Source organism: Xenopus laevis, chromosome 7L (assembly GCF_017654675.1).
Source record: "Xenopus laevis strain J_2021 chromosome 7L, Xenopus_laevis_v10.1, whole genome shotgun sequence".
Lineage (NCBI taxonomy): Eukaryota > Metazoa > Chordata > Amphibia > Anura > Pipidae > Xenopus > Xenopus laevis.
The window spans coordinates 32,710,588-32,731,097 of record NC_054383.1 but is presented as its reverse complement, the minus strand read 5'-3'; the positions used below and the strand labels follow the sequence as shown (position 1 = coordinate 32,731,097).

Sequence of the window (20,510 nt, the reverse complement as noted above, 5' to 3'; positions counted from 1 at the left end):
TGTGAATAAATTGTAGTAAAATGTCCAATCAATTGAGGCAAACAGCACCCAGTGTGATAAAATTTACTGTAAATGTACTTCTGGCCTACAGTAATGGTTCCTAAAACTAAGGGTCTGTCAACCCTGAGGAGGATTAGAGCAGCGGCAGGGAATACAAAACATCCTGTAGCATTGGCTGTGCACCCTAAAGCATTGGCAGTGCAGCGTTACTCCAGGCCTTCATAGCCAGGCGCCCTGCCCAGAATCTTTATATGTTTTTTTAATTAAATGTTTATACAATGAAATCCTGCCCCAGCCTCACCTGCTGTACTGGAAAGCTTTTCAGAAGCGCCAGTAGGACTGTACGCTACGAAAGGTGCATATGGAACGGCAGAAGGAAGTCGTACACTTATGGTATGGTATCCTTCAGCCCTTGGTCGGATAATGGAGTATGGCCCAGTGTAGGTAACATAAGGCAACCATAGACACATTCAAACACACCATAATATCACATAAATGATGAAAAGTCTTAGACGGGTTGTTTGCTAGAATGATAAATTATTAACATGAAGATTACTTTCTTGGAAATGTTATCTTATGTAAAAATGCCAGTAGTAAACCAGTCAGCGACAACATCCTTTGCCACTACTGTTTTATCTTTATGGTTAGTTTGATTTTATATCAACAAGGCTACCCAACTGAAGCTTTCAATATCTGCCTGATTGATGAAACGGCCAATATCCATGGTACAAGGATTCCACAGATGTCAATTTTCAAGTGTGGTAAGAAGAAAATAACTCCATGCAAGCGGGCCAAGCCCTGCGTGTTTATTAAATGTAATGTTTCGGTGGCGTACCCCTTCATTAGATCGAGGGATACTCCCCCGAAACGTTACGTTAATAAACACGCAGGGCTTGGCCCGCTTGCACAGAGTCCCGAGTGCCGGTTATTTTCTTCTTACCATGTGTTGTTGAGGGTGCTGATCCCCTTCTTTACTGAGCCCTGGACCAATCTTGACATGAGAGGCCAGGGTGTGCTGGTGGGTTATCTGAATTGGGAATTTTCAAGTGTGCCCATTTGGGGGAGTCTTTGAGTATTGCCTATTGAGAGGGTCCTGAATGATGTTCACTGCACATGTGCACTAGCCCTTCTTGGGTCACTAAATGTTCAAATACAAAAATGAAAGGTTGTGTGAGCACTCCATGGCTAAATACTAAAATACAATGGAAGTGCAACTGATCTGGCCAAAGAGGGATTGATCAATGCACATTCCCTGGTCCCCTGTCACATAAGTAATTTATGCAGATGCATGCATTTACAAAGTTAGTTACAAAACTATGATCATAAAATTGATGTCACCTTACCAAGTCAAGGTAAAACCCATATGACGGTCCCTAACTATCTAACTATGGCTTATCGATTTTATGATCATAATTTTGTAGCTAAAAAAACCCTGTCTTTGTAAATACATGCATCTTACTTATGTGACAGGGGACCAGGGAATTTGAATTGATCAATCTTTCTTCTTTTTCTCTATGAATGTTGAAATAGTTGCCACCTGTCCTTAAAGGAGAATAAAACCTTAAAAAACTGTACTGCAGAAGCCTAATGGTTCAGCATCTATATAACAGTAATGATCCAGGCCTTCATAGTTATGCACAGGAGCTCTCCATCTTTGATTCTGTTAGAAGTGTACGTGTATACTCCATATAGTAGCACTCTGCACTGCTCAGTCAGTCCTGCCTTCCATTCTGAATCAGGCACTGCTGCCCCTATTGATGCATGGGGAACCCTGGATCTACACCTCCTCCTAAGCAGGATGCAGCTCCAGGATTCCCTTCAAGGATAGAGCCAATAGGTGCAGCACATTTCTGCCTAATGACATCACTTGCACGACAAACCCTGGAATTGATCCTAGATACATCCAATTTGTATTGAAATGCATGTGCAGTTGCAGTTATTTAGAAGAATCTGGTGCAGTTGCAGTAGGTGCAGTATAATTACGTCAAGTGAATTGCCTTGTGACCACAATGGAGCTGAAAACCTTGCATTGTTTTAAATAAATTGTATTTTGCTCACTGCACTTGTGGACCTAAATTAGCCCTTTTATCTTTAGTTCTTTTAGAAAACACTGAAGGAACAGTTCAGTGTAAAAATAAAAACTGGATAAATAGATAGGCTGTTCAAAATAAAAAATGTAATGTATAAAGGCTGGAGTGAGCAGATGTATAACAGAACAGAACCCAACTTCCTGCTTTTCAGCTCTCTAACTCTGAGTTAGTCAGCGACTTTAAGGGGGGCCACATGGGACATAACTGTTCAGTGAGTTTGCAATTGATCCTCAGCATTCAGCTCAGATTCAAATGCAACAGTTATGACCCATGTGCCCCCAAGTCACTGATTGGTTACTGCCTGGTAACCAATCAGTGTAATCCAAAAGAGCTGCAAAGCAGGAAGTAGTGTTACATCCAGTCACGCCAGCCTTTATACATTACATTTTTGTCTAACTAACTATATTAGAAACATTTTTTATTTTGCACAGCCTATCTATTTACCCAGTTTTTATTTTCACACTGAACTATTCCTTTAATTATAAACACTAAAACAAATTCACTAACAGAGAGCCCACTCCACTTCACAGATCAGACAATTATAAAAGCTAAGTACAGACAGGTATGAGGCAAAAATGTAGTCAACGTGTCTGGAAGAGAAGGTCCCAGTCTCTCACAGAACCTGACACTATTCTCCCTTGGTATACACTGTGCAACACTCTCCTGCTTAGGCTGTAACAACTAAAAGCACCCTTTCTTGGGTTAATCACCACCTGAAATCTCAGTTAGGGTACAAAGACAGAGCAAACTCGTCAACTCTTTTGTCATCTAGTAACCTCTTTATGCTGATGATCACATTCATAGGGCTCATTTACCAGCACAGTGCAGATGTTCAAGTGCAATTTTGTGAGTGTGTCAACAATTCAAATGTAATAACATTGTCTAACTAACTATATTAGAAACATTTTTTATTTTGCACAGTCTATCTATTTACCTAGTTTTTATTTTTACATTGAACAATTCCTTTAAGAGTGATGGCACACAGGGTGCTTTGTTGCTACCCTAAAATAATTTTTACTGGAATGGAAGTAAACTTCCTCTGGTAAAATTCAATTTCATTATTGTGCAAAGGACTTTTCAGGGGCTTATCTTTAGCGCCACACAAACCATCACCTTAATTGTGTGATATTCTTGCCTGTCATGTACAGTCAGAGTAAGGGTAGGACTACACGGGCATTGTGTATGCGATCCGGAGCGCTGCGCAAAAATGCAGGCATCAAGTCGGATGTGACGAAAGTAAGGTAAGATATACAAATGATGGTGTCACATCGTTGATCTGACTCAACACGACTGTCGGATGCAGACGCTGTGCGCTGCGTCTGCATCCGACAGTCGTGTTGCGTCGGATCAACGCTCCGACATCTGTATATCTTACCTTACTTTCGTTGCATCCGACTTGGCGCCTGCGTTTTTGCGCTGGACGTCGGATAGCACAAAAACCGCCCGTGTAGTCCTACCCTAAGTCTTATGAGACACAGTATGGGAATTATTTTCACATGCTGACAGCTGTGAAGGTGACATCAGCATTAAGAGAAACATTTTCTGAGGGTTTACTTTATCAAAAACGGTGCCATTTTATTAAAAAATGTTCCATAACAGAAAGCGTCAAATGTTTGCATGTTAGCCGGTAGAACCTGACAGACTGCTGAGTTATTTGATGAAGAGACAAAAGTGAGAGTTGTTTTTCTGTGTTTATACGTGTGAGTGATCAAAGTCTGTAACATGCGAGTGTGTGGAAGCAAATTCCCAAACACTCAGCACTTTTCCCTTTTTATTTCTCCTCACGCAGTATTTCGCTCTATGTGCATTTCTTTCCAAGGACTTTGTTATCTGCACTTTTGGCCAAGGTTTTTATCACTTTGTCATGGGTTTTGATGCATACATATTGTACCATTTTATTAAACATATGATGCTGAAATAAATATGGCTAAAAATGCCATATTGTATATATTGCACTTATTGCACCTGCCTAAAGTTTCAGCTTCACAACAGCAGAAATGATCCAGAACATCAAACTTGTCACAGGGGGTCACCATCTTGGTAAGTGCCTGCGACACTCACATGCTCCGTGGGCTCTGAGCAGCTGTTGAGAAGCTAAGATTAGGGGTTGTCGCAGTGGCGTAACTAGTTGTTACTGTGCCCCATAGCAGATTCAATTTAGGGCCCCAAAATATTTATAAGTTGGCCTATTTTACCAAGATATATTAAAATTGCTAATTAATTAGGGTCTCACTGGGCCCCCTACACTCCTGGGCCCCCCTGCAACCGCAGGGTCTGCTTCCTCTATAGTTACGCCCTTGGGTTGTCGTAAATTATCAATCAGAAGATTAGGTTGGCCTGTAATATAAGCTGATGCTACAGGGCTGATTATTAAATTCTGGTGCTAATTGCACTGGTTTCTGTGCTGTTATGTAGTAATTATCTGTATTAATTACTAAGCAGCCTTATAGTGTGACATTTTTATTCTATGTGTACTGTATATTCCCTAAGCTCAGTAAGTGACAGCAGCACAGAGCATGTCAGCAGAAAAGAAGATGGGGGGCTACTGGCGAATTTTTGGAGACACAGATCTTTACTGCTAAAGGGCTGTGTTTGCGTTGGGCTGGTACAGAAGGCCAAAACATAGGGGCAGATTCACTAAGGGTCGAATTTCGAAGTTAAAAATACTTCGAAATTCGACCCTCGAATTGAAATCCTTCGACTTCGAATATCGAAGTCGAAGGATTTAGCGCTAAACGTTCGATCGAACGATCGAAGGATTTTTCGTTCGATCGAACGATTAAATCCTTCTAATCGAACGATTCGAAGGATTTTAATCAAACGATCGAATGAATATCCTTCGATCCAAAAAAGTTTAGCAAGCCTATGGGGACCTTCCCCATAGGCTAACATTGACTTCGGTAGGTTTTATCTGCCGAAGTAGGGGGTCGAAGTTTTTTTTAAAGGGAAAGTACTTCGACTATCGAATGGTCGAATAGTCGAACGATTTTTACTTCGAATCGTTCGATTTCGATCGAATTCGAACGAATTTAACCAATTCGATGGTCGAAGTACCCAAAAAATACTTCGAAATTCGAAGTTTTTTTCATTCGAATCCTTCACTCGAAGTTAGTGAATCTGCCCCCAAATGTACAACATTTCTAATCTACTTCTTTAGTTAGGCTTTAGCTCTCCTTTAAGCCCCCCACAGTTAACAGCAATCCAGCCCCACTGCGCTCTGCATCTCAGCACCAACATGCCTCCGGAAGCGGGGCCTACATTTAACTATATGATTATATGATAAACATTTCATTTCTCTTTTTCAGATGATGACACAAATCTCTAAAATAAGCTAACAATTGTGGAACATTCCGCATGTCGCCGGATATCTTGTTGCATTTGGAAGTGATCACATATGAGCAAAGCACTTCCAAGTCGTGTACCCATTTGAGGTGGCATCTTCGGTGTAGAAAAAAGGCTTCCAAAACCAAGAATGACACAAGAGAAGCGAAGTTTGCACAAATTGCCACCCGATGGAGGCTGGGGATGGATGATTGTGATTGGCTGCTTTTTTGTTACTGTTTGTACTCGTGCAGTTACCAGGTATATAATCTAACTATGTATCATCTATTATCTATCTGTAATGTTATCTATCATGTATCATCTATCTGTCTATTATCTATCTGTTGTCTTCTATTTATCTATCAATTGATCCATGTGTCTATATCCATTAGGCTATGTACACAGAGAACGTACAGTGTACAGGTATGGGACCTGTTATCCAGAATGCTCGGGACCTTGGGTTTTTCAGATAACAGATCTTTCTGTAATTTGTATCTCCATACCTTAAGTCTACAAAAAAAATCATTTAAACATTAAGGGCTTTATTTACTAAACATTTTTCGGAATTTATTAAACCCTGAGGATGGAGAAGTCCGAATCTGAAAATCTGGCATCTCAGACTTGTAGAGGTTGCATTTAAGTAAATGGTAGAAGTCCCAATGATTTTTTGATATGTGCTGGGTTTCGTGCAATACCCCGAAGTTCTCAGGCAAAAAGCTGAAAATCAGAGTTTTTGGGTGAAAAATACGAAAAGAACGTGAAAATCTGTTTTTGTTTTCCCACAAAGAAAATGTAATAATAAATACGTGTAAAAAAACCCGAGCGGATTTGATCGGATTATGTAGCAGAAAATATTGAGATCGATTCGGACTTTGATAAATAACCCCCTAAATAAACCAAATAGGCTGATTTTGCTTCCAATAAGGATTAATTATATCTTAGGTTGGATCAAGTACAAGGTACAGTTTTATTAAAGTAAAAAAAAGGAAATCATTTTTTAATTAATTTGGATTATTTGGATAAAATTGAGTCTATGGGAGAAGGCCTTTCAGTAATTTGGAGCTTTCTAGATAACAGGTTTCCGAATAACTGATCCCATACCTGTAATAGTATTACATATGTAACATGTAAAGTGTATCTTTTTGCAGCATGAACAACGATCCCCGGTAGACATTGGGTCAGTGTTAGCTAGCCAATAACATTCTCTGATCACTTAAAAAAAAACACAGGTTTTATATGCAGGGTTTTCTGTTAAGTGATCCTAAGAAAAAGAAAAAAAATTGTGGGAACTTTGCCGATTTCAGCTCTCAGAAACAATTGAAAATAGGAAAAACATGGCGAAGGAAGGAATAAATGTTTAATAAACCGAGTAAAAGTCTAACCTTCATACATTTTTACTGCACCAGCTGCGTAAGTTTTATTTATTATAGGCCTCATCTATCATTCATGGACAGGGTGCAAAGTTCACAAAGAGTGCAAAGAGTAGTGGACCTTCTGTATATGCATTACAGCTGTGCTTGCTACTGCTACATGTGTGGTAGGTGGAACACAGGTGAGAACCTGTGTGTTTCTAGCACATATATTGGTCTATTTACCCCAAATTTCCAGATTACTCTTGCTCAGTGTCAGACTAAAGTCATTTGGACCAACCAGGGAATTAAACCTGTAGCCTGTTGCTGGCCAGTCAAACCATGAGCACTGCTTGAGGTTACTATTCCCAGCACTGCACACTTCAAGGCTCCACTCCAGCAGCAGGTGGTCATGTAATGGGACTAGTGTTGCCACCTGTATAAACTGGACAGCTTCGTTTTTCAGGCGACTCCCAAGTTCAACATTTTGTCAACTGCGCAGAAATCCACTCATTCATAACCCCTGTCCCCCCCCCCACTGATCCTTTGTTACAGCTCAATATCTTAAAGCACAGGGAAAGTCTAAAATATAATAAGCCTAGAAATTCTGTATTTTGTATACTAAATATAAGCATGAACTTAATGCACCACAAGCCTAATCAAACAAATGATTTATGCTTTCAAAGTTGGCCACAGGGGGCTGTCATCTTGTAACTTTGTTAAACATCTTTGCAAGACTAAGACTGTGCACATGCTCATTGTGGTCTGGGCTGCTTAGGGATTGTCATAAACAAAGCTGCTTGAGTTCTGCATGGCTGGGAAGTAAGGCGGGGGCTCCCCCTGCTGTTCATAAGTATGATTGTTTCCCTGCTCAGCAGTTAGGGACCGTCTGACAATTCCTATCCACATCAGTAAATGAAGGGAGAATTTCACTGCATACAGTCAGGTTTCTTATAAAAACGGTACACATTTTTTAATTAAAGTATATTGGAGAGAGGTTTCTTTTTCATTAAAGAAAGTAAAAATGGGATTTTATTTTTTTGCCTTCCTTAACCCCACATCAAAATTTTTGTGCCTGCCCCAAAGTCATTGACATCACCATTTTGTCCATGTTAAACAACTGATAAAACTGGCGACCCTATATTGGACCAGGCAGGCTGACCCTGTTATTGTTCTCATTCTCAACAGCTCAACTTGCTTCTACGGGGGAAGGTCCCAAAGTAGTATTCCACTGATTTTGAAAGGGGAGGCAGTGCTGATCGGGGGTTAATTAATTTTATTATCCTTTATTTTTATAGCATATTGTTGATATCTAGTTTACACAAAGGTATACTGAATATCATAAGTAAAATAATGTTTCTTTTTTTTGTTTTGGTTAGAGACTGACTGTTCCTCTTGCACAAATAATAGTAAAAGGAGCAGAAATAAACTGCGGTGCATGTAATGGTTAACTGAAAAACAACGTGCTTCATGTTCTCGGAACACAGAATTACGTCAGTCCCTGAGGAACATCTTAAAACCTGCGACATTTTCCTATTCAGTTAGCAATTAAAGGCATCACCTCAAGCGCCTTTTGATATTTTGTATCACAAAAGTGGAACAGTGTACAGTATTTTCAGATAGTTCTGAATAATAGGGAGTGCAAGAGTTACTGTGCTTTCATTCATTTGTATACATCACATTCACTTTAATATGATGGAATAAGCATCTAAACAACAGATTTATTGTCTTTCTAGGTGCATATCTATATTCTTTGTAGAGTTCCAGTCATACTTTGCTCAAGACTATGCAAGGACTGCTTGGATACATTCCATTGTCGACTGCTCCACTATGCTATGTGGTAAGTGTTCCTCTTAGCGAAAAGCCCAACCACAGAGTTATACTTTAAAATAATTTATCTTTGCAGGGAAAATGTATATAACCTCTATTAGCACAATTCAGAATTAAGATAAAGGGCAGCCAACACCTGTACTTTTATACATTTCAGCAAAATATATTAAAAGGTTTCTGATGTTTCATTATGCGTGTCAGAGATACTATATTTATTTTTTTGCAGCTCCTATTGGAAGCTACGTGAGTAATCATTTCTCCTGTCAAGTTGGCATCATACTCGGAGGAGTGCTCGCATCCACTGGACTAGTTCTGAGTTCTTTTGCCACAAGCCTGGAGTATCTCTACCTCACTCTAGGTGTGCTCACAGGTAATTTGCATTCAATCTCATTTCTGTCCCAGACAGTTATGCACTGTAGTTGAAATATCCCATGACCATTTTGTGCATTACTTTCAGGGATTTCCATAGGTTGTACCTGGTGAAACAAGTGTCCGGACTCACTTTAGGCATTTAAGGTTTGGGTAAAGAAAGTTGAGGAAGGATTGTGTGAGGAAGCATTATGCAGAGGATAACTGATTAGGGTATGTCAAGTGAGGCAAACCTATGCATAATGTTCCCCCTGTGCCTTAGAAATTTTTAAGTATGTAACTACCCTGCACAAGTATATTTTCTGTTAAAGGGATACTGTCATGGGAAAAAAAAAATCAAAATGAATTAGTTAATAGTGCTGCTCCAGCAGAATTCTGCACTGAAATCCATTTCTCAAAAGAGCAAACAGATTTTTTTTGACATATTGTCGATTTCCCAGCTGCCCCAAGTCATGCGACTTGTGCTCTGATAAACTTCAATCACTCTTTACTGCTGTACTGCAAGTTGGAGTGATATCACCCCCTCCCTTTTCCCCCCAGCAGCCAAACAAAAGAACAATGGGAAGGTAACCAGATAGCAGCTTCCTAACACAAGATAACAGCTGCCTGGTAGAAAACAGGCACTCAATTGTAAAAACCCATGTCCCACTGAGACTCCTTTAGTCACATTGAGAAGGAAAAACAGCAGCCTGCCAGAAAGCATTTCTCTTCTAAAGTGCAGGCACAAGTCACATGACCAGGGGCAGCTGGGAAATTGACAAAATGTCTAGCCCCATGTCAGATTTCAAAATTGAATATAAAAAAATCTGTTTGCTCTTTTGAGAAATGGATTTCAGTGCAGAAGTCTGCTGGAGTAGCACTATTAACTGATGCGTTTTGAAACAAACATGTTTTCCGATGACAGGATCCCTTTAAAGGGGAGATTCTGTCATATTTCCTCCATGGTACTTTTGGAGAACCATGGAGCTCCAGTAAACAAGTCACATGGGGAAGAGATTTATTCTAGAAAATGGAATACAGTGTTTTTCATTTAATATTAATAGGTTTGTGTAAACCAAAACTCCATAAAGTGGTTGCACCTAACATCAGTGTGCCTGTTACACCTATTAACAAAGATTAAGCCAAGGTGAAAGTTGCAGGCAGTGTTGGACTGGGACACTAGGGGCCCACCAAAAAACCTTAGATCAGAGGCCCACCCAAAAACCTTAGACTAGGGGCCCACTATTATTCTTCCTCTCCTCACTCAACCTCTATTCTCCTAGTCTCTTTTCTTTACATACTATAATCTATTATTCCATCTATTTGACCTCTTTGTTCTCATAGAAATAGGGAATGGCCAAGAAATAGGCTAAATGTTTAGCAGCATGAGGACCCACTGACACCTGGGCCCACTGGGAGTTTTCCTGGTATCCCGGTGGTCTAGTCCAACACTGGTTGCAGGGGCACAAGAGTATCCTCTATAGCAGGGCTCCTCAATCTTTTTTTACCTGTGAGCCACATTTAAAAGTAAAAAAAAATTTAGGGAGCAACATAGTTATTATGAAAGTTCCTGGGGATGCCAAATAAGGGCTTTGGCAATTAGGTAGCCCCTATATGGACTGGCAGCCTACTGGAGACATGGTTTGGCAGTTCGTCTGGTTTCTATACAACCAAAACTTGCCTCCAAGCCTGGAATTCAATAATAAGCACCTGCTTTGAGGTCACTGGGAGCAAAATCCAAGGGGTTGGTGATGCCTATCACGACCTACTGGTTGGGGATAATTGCTCTATAGGGAGCAATTGTTGTGCTTGTAACATTATGTGCAGTTAAAGAAGATTTGAAAACAGCTAAGGGGAAGTAAGCCATACCTATCATTATAGCTATTTCGGGGGTAATGGAGTATTGAAAAAATTTGTTGCTACCAGTCTTTTAATGCTTAAATTATTTTCTAGTAGATATAAGGTATGAATATCCAAATTACGGGAAAATCTGTTATACAAAAACCCAAGGTCCCGAGTATTCTGGATAACAGGTCCCATACCTGTACAACTTGTGTACAATTGTGCTCCATTTATAATTATTATTCTTATTATTATCATGTATTTTTAGAGCACCAACATATTGCGCAAAGCTGATTTAATAAACTGAAGCAAAATTTTGCTCCCCATTATTTGGCTGCAACTGTTACCTGCTGCAGCTAGAAAAAAAAGCTGCATTGTGGGAAATAATGTCAAATGAAACACAAGGCCCGGTGTGTTCTGGCTTTTCCACTGAGTATTTTTTCGTGGCTCTTGTTGAGATTATAACCTTTGGGATCTTTCCATCATCATGACTCTTGACAGGTGGAACACCTTAATTCTTTATTTTTGATGTACTTTCCAGTTTATTTGTGCTTTCAGTGCATAATAAATCTTTTGTATATTCAGTATATTCAGTATATTGATGTGCACAGGTACAGTTTCAAAGACCTACCCAGTTGCTATAGTTTTAGAAGGTTGGAAGCAGTCAGGAAAGAAGTGTATATAAATCACTGGCAACAATGACAAATTATCCACTTGGGCACATCTCAGTACTTACACAGTTATGGCTTATTTGCTTTTAGGTCAAACTACATATGCCTTATACTTAAATATTGAGATTGCCTGTTGTTTTCTCCAAGCCCTATAATGACTCTTTGGCCAATTGTTTCCACTACCAAACTTCATTGCTTTTTATATTTGACGGGCTTTCTAAATTGGCATAAGGACCATTATTTGCACAAACTAAATGGATAGGGGTATAATAACAAGCATTATTCATTTAGTGCAGCCTTGCTATTTAAGGATTAGTGTTTGGTCTCCTAGAGGATAGTATTAATAATCTGGCGTTACATTGTTTTTGCATGGAAGCTGGCCAAACATTTACAAAGTAAAAATGTGCATCGCAGGCACCTGCATCAACAAAGAAGTTAATGTTTACTCAGTGGTTCAGTGTCTCCAGTTTGTCTTTTCATCGATGTTCCGGTGCACACAGAGCTAGCGTTAAAACGTCAGCCGAAAAATGTTGTTTTTAGGCCAAAACTGGAAATTATCATGGGTTAAAAAAAATGCTTTGAACTGATGCTAGTATCAAGAGTATAGAATTTACACAATACATCTGTCTGAACCTGTAGAGCAGTCACAGAGCAGGCGTGGCAAGGTATGTTTGGCAACACATAAACATAACAAAGTGTATCTTCATGGGTTGTAGGTTGTAGGTTGTAGAAGGGGCGTTGGGATCTGAATGGGTGAAGATGTGTTCCATTTAACCAACAGGAAACAGTATAGAGTTTATGGGATACCCTTATTATGAGATAAGCTTGCAACTTCTCAGAAGAAGAGGTCAGAAGCTAGAATTATCCATCTCCAATTAAGGTATCCATCCAATTAAGGTATCACATAAACTCAGATCTCAGAGTTCATGTGCGTATAAGAAGTATCTTCCATGACTTCCATGAATACATGGAAGGTCCACACAGTTCTTATAATTGAGCTCAGGAACACTTTTATTCCTAGTTCTTTATAGCTTCTCCACACTCCACAATTACTCACACAGCCTCAGAGGTTCTCTTTTTCCCCTGTCCAACTCAATTTGACACACACAAAGTCCAGCCAATAACAGTTGCTACGGCCCTTGCTAGCTCTGACCTGTCACGGTGGCCCTATACTGGTGGATCCACACCTCTCCAACTTGGGTCTTAGCTAACGTTAGCTCTATAGTTATTCCTATCCTTCACTTACTAAGGGGCGCTCCATTAAACTATCCTGAAACTTGCTGACCTAAATAATGTTTAGAAAAGAGTTTAAATGCTGGGGAATTTCCTACCACTTCAACTGAACTGAAGAAGACACTCGGATGAGTGGTGAAACGTTTTCAAGAAAAACTCTAATGGGCAGATTTATCAAGGGTCGAAGTGAAAGTTCGAATTCAAATTTTCAAGGTTTTTTATGGCCAAAACTGTGAAATGCGACTAGGGATTAGAGGTTTTTTAAAAAGTTTTAATTTAATTTTTTGAGCTTTATCATACTCTCTGGCCCTTTAAAAAATCGTATTCGACTATTCGCCACCTAAAACCTGCGAATTGCTGTTTTAGTCAAGGGAGACGTCCTGGGATCAATTTGGAATTGTTTGCTGCCTTCCTGACATTCGAGTTTTTTTCTGAGATAAAACTCGAATCGAGTTTTTAAAAATCGCATTCGAATGTGATTAGAGTATTCGGGTTGATTGCATTCAATTTAGTTTATAAAATTTGTTGTTTTTTAATAATTTTCGATTGGTTGTACTTCAAGTTCATGGGAGTTTATGGGAGTTTTAAAAAAACTCCCATGTATTTGAAATTTGACCCTTAATAAATCTGCCCCTAAATGTCCAGTTGCCTTTGACTTAATTCTACTAGATACCATGGCAAATTTCTCAATAATTGACATTCAGGCTTGGCCTTCAGGTGTATCTAGAGAGAAAATAGTTTTTCATTCCAAATCTCACTATAAAGCCTTCAGGTTGATTGCTCCCTGTCACTGGTTAGGGTGGCCAACCCATTTGGGAACCAATATATCTCTTATAACATATCTTTTATAAGGAGGTATAAAGAACCTTCTCAGGTCACATTATATATCCCCTGCTGGTCCATTCATCAGAGACAGTTAGACATGTGTAATACTATTGCTCTTGTGTCCAAGTACAAGAAGATTCCTACCTGCAGCGTAGACTTGATTTAGAAAGTATTAGCTAAAGATACTCAATGTGCAACCCTGGGGAAGTTCTGATAATTGTTGGCAGTTGCATCCCCTTGTGGACAAGGATCATGGCCGTAATACAGAACACCTGTACAATTATATAAAATAAATATTTTATGAATGCTGGATGCAAATCAGTTAAATTCCAATGAGTAGGAATAAAGAATGTCCTATTTATAGCAATATAATACAGATTTTTATAGACGGTCAGCTATGGCTTTAAAGGAACAGTAACATCAAAAAAATTTTTAAAGTAATGAAAATATAATGCATTGTTGCCCTGCACTGGTAAAACTGCTGTGTTTGCTTCAGGAACACTACTAATGTTTATATAAATAAGCTGCTGTGTAGCAATGGGAGCAGCCATTCAAAGGGGAAAAGGCTCAGGTTACACAGCAGATAGCAGATAAACTCTGTAGAACATAATGGTGTTATCTGTTATCTACTATTTATCCTGTGCCATATAACCTTTTTTCAATTTCTGCCATTGCTACACAGCAGCTTGTTTATATGAACTATAGTAGTGTTTCTGAAGCAAACACACCAGTTTTACCAGTGCAGGGCAACAGTACATGATGTTTTCTTTACTTGCAAACACTTTAATTTTTTTGGTTTTACTGTTCCTTTAACAAATGGTCTGTGTTGTGCCCTAATTAAAGATATAATGTCACAGTTCTAGCACCGTTTAATTTATATGCACTGTACATACTCAAATCATCACTTTTTCTCTCTCATTTCTTTAGGCCTTGGATTTGCACTTTGTTACAGCCCTGCCATTGCAATGGTGGGCAAATACTTTGAGAAACGGAAAGCTTTAGCGTATGGGATTGCAATGTCTGGGAGTGGCATTGGCACCTTTTTTTTAGCCCCTGTGGTTCAGCTGCTCATTGAACAGTTTTCCTGGCGAGGGGCTTTACTTATCCTTGGAGGATTTGTTTCCAACCTCTGCGTTTGCGGTGCTTTGATGCGGCCAATTACCCTTAAGGAGGACTCTTTACGTTATCCACTCAAAGGAGAGCAGATGGAGAATGAGGCAAATACGAGCACTCAACTGGATTCCTCATGCTCCCCTCTGTGCCAGGACTGTTCTCATAAGAGACTTTGCTACTGCACCACAAAGGAATACAGTTTCTTACTAAAACCAAAGTTCGTCATTCTCGCAGTGTCTTTCCTTTTTCTGGCCTATGGATGTAGTCCTCCCTTCGTCTACCTTGTGCCTTATGCTCTAAGTATGGGAGTTAGCCACCAAGAGGCTGCCTTCCTGATGTCCATTCTTGGAATCATAGACATTGTTGGTAACATCACCTTTGGATGGGTCACTGATAGAAGGTAAGGTTTTAAGAGCAGTGAGGAATATAAAGCACCTTCTCTATGTGTGTCCTTACGAGTAGTGATGGGCAAATCTGACCCATTTGCTTCATTGAAAATTCATGAAACGTAAGTCCTTCAAGAGGAATCAGTGATAAGTCTGTAGGAGCATTCCTCCCTGTCACATCCCTACGGAAAGATAGTTCTGTGGTTTGATATATTAAAGGGATACTGTCATGGGAAAAACATTTTTTTTCAAAATGAATCAGTTAATAGTGCTGCACTGAAATCTATTTCTCAAAAGAGTAAACAGATTTTTTTATATTCAATTTTGAAATCTGACATGGGGCTAGACATTTTGTCAATTTCCCAGCTGCCCCTGGTCATGTGACTTGTGCCTGCACTTTAGGAGAGAAATGCTTTCTGGCAGGCTGCTGTTTTTCCATATCAATGTAACTGAATGTGTCTCAGTGGGACATGGGTTTTTACTATTGAGTGTTGTTCTTAGATCTACCAGGCAGCTGTTATCTTGTGTTAGGGAGCTGCTATCTGGTTACCTTCCCATTGTTCTTTTGTTTGGCTGCTGGGGGGGGGGAAGGGAGGGGGTGATATCACTCCAACTTGCAGTACAGCAGTAAAGAGTGATTGAAGTTTATCAGATCTTCAAATTTCCCGGGGCAGACGCGAGAAGAAAGGAGATGAAGAAAGACGATTGCTCTGTGGTGCTCGCTGGAATAACTCCGGGCGGTGCAGATTACTCCTGATAGGAGCACTAGGGTTTCAGGTAAGTAAATGCGATTCACTTGGGGGTGTCTAACTTTTGGCACCCCAAGTATAACAGGACTTTCCTTCTCCTTAAACTAAACTAAATAGGCTGGTTTTGCCTCCAATAAGGATTCATTATACCTTAGTTTTTATCAGGTACAAGGTACTGTTTTATTACTACTGAGAAAAAAGGGGATAATTTTAAAATTTGAATTATTTGGATAAAATGGAGTCTAGGGGAAACAGCGTTCCTGTAATTCAAAGCTTTCTGGATAATGGGTTGCCAGATAACTGATCCTATACCTGTATTATCTTTTCTGTTAAGAAAGCAGGTTGGATTTTTTGATGTGTGTGATTTGGGGTACTCATAACAGTACTCTTTCTCCAGGAGATATATACTCAATCATATAGCCAGCTTGGGGAAATGCCCAGTCAGTATGTGAGATATCAGGCAACATCACTTTAGACAATACAGAGAATGTGTCAGTAGTCACACTAGAATTATTTACCTTACTTCTAATAAGATTTCCCTAGCTACGGAGATATAAATAAGCATGCCATAATTCCCCATGCGTGCACCTTTCATGTGTGTTTTCAATGACAAAATGTACGGTATTTGAAAGATGATACAAAAAACAACACTTTGGCCTCTAGAACATAAATTATGCAACAGGATGTTTCTGCTGAACGATAATTTGGGCAACCCCTACACTGAAATAGAATCAACTAAATATAGATTATTCCCAGCACATAGGCTAAATAGCGCCATCTACTGATCCCCTTTTGCATTGCTGCTTTTTGGGAACTAAAATTAAAAAAAAAATACAGTAATTCTGTTCCTGTTTACCTAATCTTTCTTGTAAACAATATTTGCTTTTGGGCAGTGGCACGGGGGTCATTTACTAATAGGGAATGCAAAGAGAGTATAAAACTGTCACAGTACACAGTAGGGGGCACATTTACTCGAGTGAAGGATTCGAATGAAAAAAACTTTGAATTTCAAAGTATTTTTTTGGGTACTTCGACCATCGAATATCCTACTACGACATTCGACTTCGATTCGAAGTAAAAATCGTTCGACCATTCGATAGTCAAAGTACTGTCTCTTTAAAAAAAACTTCGACTACATACTTCGGTAGTTTAAACCTACTGAGGTACAATGTTAGCCTATGGGGACCTTCCCCATCACTTTTCTAAGCTTTTTTTGATCGAAGAAAAATCGTTCGATCAATTGCTTAAAATCGTTCGATTCAAAGGATTTTATCGTCCGATCGATCGTAGGATTTGCGCTAAATCCTTTGAATTCAATATTCGAATTCAAAGGATTTAAATTCAAGGGTCGAATTCGAGGGTTTATTAACCCTTGATATTAACCCCTGAACTATTTTCACTGTAACATATAGTAGTAATAATCTGCAAGATGTACATACTGTAGCAATCAAGTACTTGGGATCTCACTTGTGCTACTTGAGTTTAAATATGTTTACATCATCAGCGTTTCTATTCAATTTAACAGAAATCTCGGTAGTAGTGCTACAGTGTTTTAGAGAACAGAAAGGGACAGACAGACACTGCCGTCAATAGCAAATACATTTACAATACATTTAAAACCACTGAATCTGTTTAATTATTGTATATAGGAAAGTTAATTAGAATTTTGTTTAGCATTATGCAAAAAAGCTATTTTTTTGCCGGACATTTCCTTTCGATGAAATGTAACGTTAACTTTCCAATAACATTAATTTAAAAAACAGTGGTTTTAAAGTTATTTATACATTTAAAGGGGACCCGTCACCCAAAAAAGTGGCAGACAATATTTGATTGACAGCTGAGATTTTTAAATGAGCTTACAACAGCTATGAATGCCTTAATAAAAAATAGAAATTAGATTTAATGTTTAATATGAAAAGGACTTTTATTATACAGTTTTTTTGTGTCTGGGTGACAGGTCCAATTTAATTGCACTTGCCAGCAGTATTTGTCTTTTTCTCTGCACTGCTGGTTCTGACTCTTGAAACAATGTAGCACAATCCAGCAGGAGAACTGCAACAAAAGAAAGGAAGAGAGGAACAGAACCTTGTTTTTAGTTTGATGTTTTTTAACAGTTCGCCACACCCGCTTGCAAACTCTTTAAGACTCAATTATTAAAATTGAGTCTTAAAGCTAGGAAATCATAGAATTACTGAGAAGTGACAAAGCAATAAGTAGAGGTGACAAGCGGGTCTTTGGAAGATTTCGTAGAATTACCAGTGAGAGTTTGCAAGCGGGTGTGGCGACCTGTCAGGTTAAGGCCACACTGGGCGTTTTGGGGAGATTTGGTTGCCTGGCGACTAATCGCCTCGTCTTTGCGGCGACCAATCTCCCCAAACGCCTTCCCTCACTCTGCGCTGGCTAAAATGAAAAAAAAACGCCGGGGCTAATCACACGCAAAGATTCATTTTTGCCGGCGCAGAATGAGGGAAGGCATTTGGGGAGATTGGTCGCCGCAAAGACGAGGCGATTAGTGGCCAGGCGACCAAATCTCTCCAAAACGCCCAGTGTAGCCTTACCCTCAAAAAACATCAAACTAAAAACAAGGTTCTTTTCCTTTCTTTTGTTTTAATTGAATAAATAATCTTTGTACGTTTGGAAGAATTGGAGTTTAATTTTTAAGAGGAATTAGTAGCGTTCTATTTGTTACACTGTAGGAGAACTGCTACAGTGTTTGATAGCAATTTGTAAAGATACATTGCCCTCTAGTGGAACATTCATAGATTATCCTTGTGTCCATCCAGCGGACACAGTTAAGGAAGCAAAACTTTCAGGGGTTTATTTATTGAAATCCGGATTTATTTCATATTTTATTGAAAAAAAAAACACAACCAAACTCCCATGCTCGATTTGACCTTATTTATTAATAAAATAACCCAAATTAATCGGATTGCGGAAAAATAATACAATAGAGTGAAAACCCAAATCCCATTTTCCTGAAGTGCTACATTTTTTTTTCAGGATTTGGCCTTTTCAGCATGATTCGGATTCGGCCGAATCCTTCTGGCTGGCCGAACTGAATCCAAATCCTAATTAGCATATTAGGGACATGGAGGGAATTTGCGTGACTTTTTGTCACAAATCAAGGAAGTAAAAAATGTTTCCACCTTCCCACCCCTAATTTGCATCAGACGAATACCGAACCTAATCCTAATTTGCATATGCAAATTAGGCTTTGGTTCGGTATTCGTCTGAATCTTTTACAAAGAATTCGGGGGTTGGTCGAATCCAAAATAGTGAATTCGGTGCATCTCTAGTTTTGCCACAAAAATCCCTTTCAGAAAAATTTGAGGTTTAATAAATAACCCCCTTAATGTAAATGCAATGGTCTTTACCCACAATGCCACTTCCACCCTACAATTTTAGTCTAATAGTGGGCACCCACTAAATAATACTATTATTTTCTCTTACGTTCCCCCTGTAGTTGTTATATTCATTTATTTATTCCACCACAAGGGAGATGGTAGGAGTGCAGTATCCAACAGATCAGGGTTAATTATATACAAACACTTAGTATATAATGCATTTTATGGGCTCTACTTGATCATATTGCATCGGAATTATTGATCAATGACCAGTGTCGGACTGGCCCTCCGGGATACTGCTAAACATTTCATGGCCATTCCCTATTTCTATGAGAACAAAGAGGCTAAATAGATAGAATAATAGGTTATAGTATGAATAACTAAAGAGACTAGGACAATAGAGGTTGAGTGAGGAGAGGAAGAATAATAGTACTGAGTGTGGGCCCCTGGTCTAAATTTTCTTGGTGGGCCCCTGGTGTCCCAGTCTGACACTGTCAATGACCTAAAATATTCACCAGGACCTCCTTTATGTTTCGCAGGTTCCTAAAGAAGCATCGATACTGCTGCTACCTCATAGCCGTGGGCCTGGATGGCCTCTGCTGCCTGTTTCTTCCTTTCCTGACACGCTTCCAGTTGCTGGTGCCTTTCTCTGTCATGTTTGGATACTTTGATGGGGCCTATGTGGCTCTCATTCCTGTCATTACTGGAGACGTCGTAGGAACTTCCAATTTGTCCTCCGCCCTGGGAGTGGTGTTCTTCCTGCACGCAGTGCCATATTTGGTGAGCCCGCCCATTGCAGGTAGGTTTTCTAATGCACACTTAGTAGCCGGCTGAGCTTGGCATAAGATAATAGATGCAAATAAATTGTTAACTGTGTAGGCAATATCACAAACAAGCTTGTCACTAAAATAAAAGCCTGGTATTAGCCACCTAAAACTGCTACAATTTCAGAAACCAAAAAAATGAGGGATGCACCAAATCCAGGATTCAGTTCGGCATTTGGCCAGGATTCTAGCTTTTTCAGCAGGATTCGGATTTGGCCGAATCCTTCTTACCGGCCGAACCGAATCTGAATCCTAATTTGCAAATATGCAAATTAGGGGTGGGGAGGGAAATTGCGTGAATTTTTGTCACAAAACAAGGAAGTAATATAAAAATTTCCCCTTCCCACCCCTAATTTGCATATGCATATGCAAATTAGGGTTCGGTTCGGTATTCGGCCAAATCTTTCACAAAGGATTCGGCCGAATCCAAAATAGTGGATTCGGTGCATCCCTACTAAAAATAGAGAATTAATGTTAACTGCAAAGTAAACTGAGTATATACAATGCAAGTAGTGGGCTCTCCTACTGTAAGTCCTGTATTGCTTGAAGTTTTATGGTCTATCTTGCCTCACAGTGCAGCAGCGT

At 39.4% G+C, this 20,510-nt stretch overlaps 1 protein-coding gene across 2 annotated transcripts in view; it reads left to right on the top strand.

Annotated features, from left to right (window-relative positions):
• Window positions 1-20,510, top strand: part of slc16a12.L (solute carrier family 16 member 12 L homeolog) — a 48,289-nt gene that overhangs the window by 24,944 nt on the left and 2,835 nt on the right. Inside the window, exons 2-7 of one of the 2 annotated variants that reach the window (XM_041568751.1) lie at window positions 5,396-5,672; window positions 8,497-8,600; window positions 8,817-8,960; window positions 14,437-15,022; window positions 15,683-15,785; window positions 19,641-19,899. In XM_041568751.1, coding sequence (XP_041424685.1) covers window positions 5,563-5,672; window positions 8,497-8,600; window positions 8,817-8,960; window positions 14,437-15,022; window positions 15,683-15,785; window positions 19,641-19,772 — 1,179 coding nt within the window. In that variant the 5' untranslated portion in view covers window positions 5,396-5,562 and the 3' untranslated portion in view covers window positions 19,773-19,899. Of the gene's footprint in view, window positions 1-5,395; window positions 5,673-8,496; window positions 8,601-8,816; window positions 8,961-14,436; window positions 15,023-15,682; window positions 15,786-19,640; window positions 19,901-20,510 lie in introns of those variants that run through there. The other variant, XM_041568750.1, reaches the window with a different exon arrangement.